Genomic DNA, 6,395 nt, shown 5'->3' on the forward strand with positions numbered 1-6,395 from the left:
TGCATTATGGAACTTTATTATAGTGTTGTGGTCACACTTAAAATTACTCATACCTACTTTTTTTTTTTTTTTAGCACGGTCCTGTTGAGGGGGGGGCTTAAAATAAGCTTACAGGATGGTGCCTTGCTTTAAATAAAAAAAAAAAAAAAAAAAAAAAGGATTCACACTTGTTGCTGATGCAGACAAATCTTTTAAGTAGTCAATACACAATAGCCCAAAGTTGTCTGAATCCTCCAATTTTAGCAGGACTGAGCAGCTGTGTAATGTGTATGGGGACCTCCTAGTCTTTCCCACACCAATGTTGGGGCAGAAGGAAGGATCGGGCATGTCAAATTTCAGTGCCCAGTCCTGGCCGCTTCTTGCATCACTCCCCATTGAATACACCTTCATGGACAGATTCCCGGTAAACCTACTACAATATGGCCTCTCTTCTCTTTTTGGAAGAGGGTAGTGCCTTATACAGTGTCCTCTTCTGAAGACCATGCATTGTCCAGCTTTCTCCTGACAAAGCACCTGAACTGCTACTTATGCCAACAGACTAGCACATGGTGATGGCAGTCTAGTAATATGATGCTGTTTAGGGCAGGGTAAGGTAAACACGCCTCTATTGACTTTATGGCGATTGTACAAGAGTTGCTCTTCCTCCACCTATGGAGCTGTCCAGTTGTTGGGTTTCTTTCCTAAGCCCTCGTCTTATTTTTCCTCCCCCGAAGGGTCTGGATTTTGAGACCAGGAAGCAGTTTGTGCTGCAGATCACAGTGGAGAATGAAGAACGCTTTTCCGTCACTTTGCCGACCTCAACTGCTACAGTGACTGTGAACGTGGAGGACGTGAATGAGGCGCCATTCTTCGTCCCTCAGGTCAGCTTGGCTGAGGTGTCAGAGGACTTACAACGTGGGCAGAAGATCACTGCTCTGGTGGCCCAGGATCCGGACAAGCAGCAGAACCAAAAGCTCCGGTAGGTCAGACTGGGGGGGTAGCTGCTGACTTGGTGGGTAGAAGGTATTGGCAGTCTTGACCTCCTATAATTAGAATAATTGATCTCATATTGGTTAACTCTTGCAATGCAGGTACAGAATCGGTAATGACCCTGCTCGGTGGGTCACTGTAAATGAGGAAACCGGCATTGTTACTGGAAACGGCAACCTGGATAGAGAGTCGGAATTTGTCAAGAACAACAATTACACGATCATTGTGATGGTGATTGATGACGGTAAATTGAGTTTTTGTCGGCCTCTGTTCACAATGGAGTCATTATTTGCTCTCTTTCTCTCTAATATGATCTTGTTTGCTTTTACAGGGATTCCATTTGCTACTGGCACCGGTACCCTTGTTCTGCAAGTACTGGATGTCAATGATAACGGTCCTGTCCCCAGTCCTCGTGCTTTCACCATATGCAACCGCAACCCAGAGCCGTACGAGTTCATGGTGACCGATGCTGACTTGCCGCCAAACACCTACCCGTATGAGGTGGAGCTCACTCATGGCACCGACATGACCTGGACAGCTGAGATGAGGGGAACAGGTAAGTGGGAATGGAATACAGATGTGTTTAGCATCCATATTCCACATGGAATATCTGCACCTAATGAGATCACCACAAGGTATTATGGGTGCAGGAAAGTGGTCATACACACTAGCTGTCAGCCAAACCCAGATTTTGGCACAACCTTTGTTCTTGGAGTGTTTGGCTAATGGCTGACGTGTATGGTCACATTTAGATTACAACCTATGCAAGTGGGATGTTTATTTTGATGGGATGTTTCATACGAAGATATATATAATTTTTTTTTTTTTTCCAGATATTTTGTTAATCCAGCCCAAAGAAGAGCTGAAGGTTGGAGACTACAATCTGTACGTCCGTTTGTATGATGCTCAGAGGCGAGCCCAGGTCACGGTCGTCAATGCCACAGTGTGTAACTGTGAAGGCAGCAGTGTCTCGTGTCAAGATAAGATTGTTGATGGTTTCAATCTGCCGATCATACTGGTTATTCTAGGATCTGTTTTGGCACTTCTAAGTAAGTTGTTTTGGCTGACACTATTGCCTTTTCTTTAAAAAAAATAAATAAAAATAAATTGTTTTAATAACCATTTTAATTCTAAGGTGCCAAATGCAGATATATAAAATGTATATGCACTGATTAAAAACCATCAACCAGTGCAATGTGTACAGACCCAGAAACCCTTTCCATTCTATACCCTACAATCGGAGTTGCTCGTTATGTAGGTGTCTTCTGCTATGATGGTTCCTCATCCCATCCTGGCTGCTTAGTTGGCTTCATGAATGTCTTAATTTCTTGCCTACAGTTCTCATCCTACTGCTATTGCTGTTCTTGAGGAGGAAGAAGGTGGTAAAGGAACCTCTACTGCTTCCGGAGGATGAGACGAGGGACAATATCTTCTATTATGGTGAAGAGGGAGGAGGAGAGGAAGATCAGGTGAGACCAAAATTAAGTAATATATTGTCTGCCCTGTACTCTGGCTCCTTTGCAGAGTAAACAGACCATTTTTTACATTATTTTTAGGATTATGATCTGAGTCAGCTCCACCGTGGACTAGACGCACGGCCTGATGTTATGAGGAATGATGTGGTCCCTACCCTGATGCCTGCTCCACAGTACAGACCCCGTCCCTCAAACCCCGATGAAATTGGAAACTTCATTGATGAGGTATGTTGAGGTGTGAAAAATCAAATGGGTAATGAGAGGCTAAAAAAATCCTAAGAACATTCAAGCCTGGTCGACTGGATAGGGTTAAATTGCCTAGTTGTCATTTTCCAGTGAGTGGACATTAGTGAGCTTCCATAGCTACTTATACGGGAAGCTGCTTAATGGATTCTCCAGCTCATTAAAAGCAGAAATTACTTCTAAACAAGCTGACGGAACATTCCCGGCCTAATGTTCTAGAGGACTCTGCTCTTCTATTGTTAGAATATCTGCTGCCATGATACAAAGTTGACTGACTCCTTCTATTTTCTCTTAAAGAACCTCCATGCGGCTGACAACGACCCCACCGCTCCGCCCTACGACTCCCTCCTCGTGTTTGACTACGAAGGTAGCGGTTCGGAGGCGCCTTCTCTTAGTTCCATAAACTCTTCCAGTTCGGGTGCCGATCAGGATTACGACTGTCTCCAAGAATGGGGTCCTCGTTTCCGGAAACTAGCAGATATGTACGGAGGAGATGAAGACTAGTTTGTAGGCGCAGGACTTGTACTGGAACTTCTACCACATCACCTTAAACTCTGTTCCATCCAACCTTTTTTTTTTTTTTTTCCTCAGACCAAACTGAAGACTCTAAACTTTGTCTAGTTGTACCTCGAACCACTACTCGCATGTTTTGTTTTCTATCATGGCTTTCATGCTTGACAATCTTATGACACAAACTTTTTCTTAAAGAGCTGAAAAGCCAAAATCCAGTGCCTGAAACTAAGCTTATAAATTAGAACATGCCAAAAGAGGCTGTTGTGCCTTCCTTTAGAAGCTATGGATGATGCAGTACTCGGTCATGGTTGCCTTGTTGGGTTTTTTTTTTTTTTAAAGTGGGTTTTTGTTTTGCTTTTTAGCATCGACAAGTCTGTAAAAAAAAATTTTTTTATATATTTCAATAACCTTCACTTCTTGGATGGGACCAATGATGCATGACTCTAGGATGATAGTGCAAAAACTTTCCATCAATGCTCAGGTTTAGTGCTCACCATGCTCTAAGGTTCTACGGGAGGAGACCTAAACCATCTTATGGCTATGAATTATTAAATGAGACCATGCTAAAACATTTTTGGCATAGGTCCCCCCCCCCCCCCCCCTCCTTACTCTGTGCACATGGCGTTTTTGGAGCAGAAACTCCAAGTCTGAAATCTCCAAATTATGTTTTTCTTCTCTGAACTCCTACCTCTTAATTCATAATTCTTTTTTTTTTTTTTTCTCTCCCAAAACTTCTCTGCCATTATCCTTCAACAGTAGTTTTTAAGTTCTATCCCCTTTTTGGGTGTTTTGTTTCTAATTCACAATTTGGGGTATTGCTGCAGGTTTTTATATTGTTTTTTTTTTTCCTGTTTTGTCCACTATTTATAGGAATAAATCGTTCTGTTTTTCTAACTTGTGTTTTAAACTTGCAAGAAAAGATTTGATGTAAAATGCCCAAATACATTTTATTAAACGTTTATGTGGGGTTTTTATTGAGCTCTCAAACTATATTTTAAAATTGCATTGTAAAAGAAAAATTTGAGTCTTTAATGAGGTGTGTATTTTTTTTTTATTTTTTTTTTATTTCCTATATGGTAAAAATGAGGTGAAGGCTATCAGTGAGTAGAGAATATCAAGGACACGGGTCTGTTCACTTCATACCCCAGTAATAAAATAAAAACAACCCCCCACAAAAAAAAAACTCTTCTGGAGCAGACAAGTCACATAGCGACTCCCCATAGAAGAATGATAACTAGTGATGAGTGAATGCTCTGATAAGGTGCTAACTGCACATGCTTGGGTACTGAGGGACTTCAGCATTCTCGAATAATGTTGGTCCCCGTAGCTGTTAGTTGCAACACATGCAGGGATTGCCTGTCTTAACAGCCACGAGACATGCAGCCATGGGGACTCGAATATATTCAAGCACCCCAAAGACACCCGGTTAGTGCCCTAGCATGCTGGATGACGCCTTATCAGAGTTCAAGATCACCAGTGATAACCTATAAATGTGTGCATGAGTCTGTCCACTTAAAGCCATACTGATTAGCAGAATGGGGAACCTTTTATTCCAACTACTGTGCACATACTCGACCATCGCTTGAGTGCAGCGCTCCATTCTAATGGAATCCAAAGGTCTCATCGCAGCTGCAGAGACCTCCACTGATACTTCCCCCATTAAGTTGTACATTCATATTCTTGGACCACTCGGTATGAGTACAAAAGTTCTGAAACTGTATCTGCATGTTGATGGCACAATATAACATTTAAGGTGTAGGGAGTGAATTGAACGAGAAGGGGGTAGACACTCAATAGGCTACAGGTGAGGGGTTTTGGAAGCCATAGTGCACCTAAGCCCATGGACTGCTTGGTCTGTTATACTATCGACTTCATTTTGGACTTGACTAGATGGTGGCCACCTATTATCAGTAATTAAAGTGGTGGTTGGCATGTATTCGAAGCTTATACTGTCACGATACCTTGATGGCTCCATACATGGTGTAGCGACTACTGCCAAGGGCTGCAGTGCAGCTTCTAGTTTACTTGGTCACTGTCGTTTTCTCTGCACAATCTATTCCTTGTGCATACACTAGAAATCTGAGGACATTGATTCTGCGTTAGCTTCTGCATACACTCCTAGATACCTTTTAAAAATTACAAAACTCCCCTGACCTACACTAGATTTATCATGTTAGGAGGATGTACATGCAGCAATAAGTGGCTCAGCTCCACTCTGTTTTCCCTGCAACCTGCTTATAAGGACTGACAGGGAGAAACAAGAGCAGGACCCAGAGAAGATGATTTTATTTGGTCGCCCACTGTGGCGATTTCAGGGCACTGGACCAGCCGAGGCAGGAGAACCCTCACTGCCTAAGCCGACCAACCAGGCCTGGGAATATCTTGTACCTTCCACAGGTATGTCCGAAGAGGTGCACTTGTCAGGGGCAGGAAACCAACTGATGTGGGAAAGAGGTGCCACCCTTTTTATGTCAGTAGGTTTCCTGTCCTTGAAGGGTGGATCACCTTTTGTGGGGCTGTCATAGGCTCCGAAAAACACGGTTACCGGTAAGTAACTAAGCATTACATCACATGATGTGCAGAGAACAGCAGTCCCTGCACTTATAATGTTGTCTGTTATCTTGGGACACAGTAAGTGCTATGTGATTAATACTCCAGCTACCTACAAAGCGTGAGCCATCAGTGGCCATCGTATGCAGTTAAGGTACCTTCACACTGAACAACTTAAACAACTTAACAACGATAGCGATCCGTGACGTTGCAGCGTCCTGGATAGCGATATCGTTGTGTTTGACACGCAGCAGCGATCAGGATCCTGCTGTGACATCGTTGGTCGGAGCTAGAAGGCCAGCACCTTATTTCGTCGCTGGATCACCCACTGACATCGCTGAGTCGGCGTGTGTGATGCGGATTCAGCGATGTCTTCACTGGTAACCAGGGTAAACATCGGGTTACTAAGCGCAGGGCTGCGCTTAGTAACCCGATATTTACCCTGGTTACCATTGTAAATGTAAAAAAACAAACAAACACTACATACTCACATTCCGGTGTCTGTCGCGTCCCCTGGCATCCGCTTCCCTGCACTGTGTCAGCGCCGGCCGTAAAGCAGAGCACAGCGGTGACGTCACCGCTCTGCTTTAGGGCCGGCGCTTACACAGTGCAGGGAAGCGGACGCCGGGGGACCCGACAGACACC

At 43.8% G+C, this 6,395-nt stretch overlaps 1 protein-coding gene across 2 annotated transcripts in view; it reads left to right on the top strand.

Moving 5' to 3' along the window:
- The window catches only part of LOC143807196 (EP-cadherin-like), a 40,414-nt gene extending 36,244 nt beyond the window's left edge, over positions 1 to 4,170 (top strand). For both annotated transcript variants that reach the window (XM_077288485.1, XM_077288486.1), the window contains 7 exons: positions 714 to 958; positions 1,071 to 1,213; positions 1,301 to 1,525; positions 1,803 to 2,018; positions 2,308 to 2,438; positions 2,526 to 2,669; positions 2,985 to 4,170. In XM_077288485.1, the coding sequence (XP_077144600.1) occupies positions 714 to 958; positions 1,071 to 1,213; positions 1,301 to 1,525; positions 1,803 to 2,018; positions 2,308 to 2,438; positions 2,526 to 2,669; positions 2,985 to 3,191 (1,311 nt within the window). In that variant the 3' untranslated portion in view covers positions 3,192 to 4,170. The remainder of the gene's footprint in view (positions 1 to 713; positions 959 to 1,070; positions 1,214 to 1,300; positions 1,526 to 1,802; positions 2,019 to 2,307; positions 2,439 to 2,525; positions 2,670 to 2,984) is intronic.
- The last annotated feature ends 2,225 nt before the right edge of the window (positions 4,171 to 6,395 follow it).

Source organism: Ranitomeya variabilis, chromosome 2, assembly GCF_051348905.1.
Source record: "Ranitomeya variabilis isolate aRanVar5 chromosome 2, aRanVar5.hap1, whole genome shotgun sequence".
Classification (NCBI taxonomy): domain Eukaryota; kingdom Metazoa; phylum Chordata; class Amphibia; order Anura; family Dendrobatidae; genus Ranitomeya; species Ranitomeya variabilis.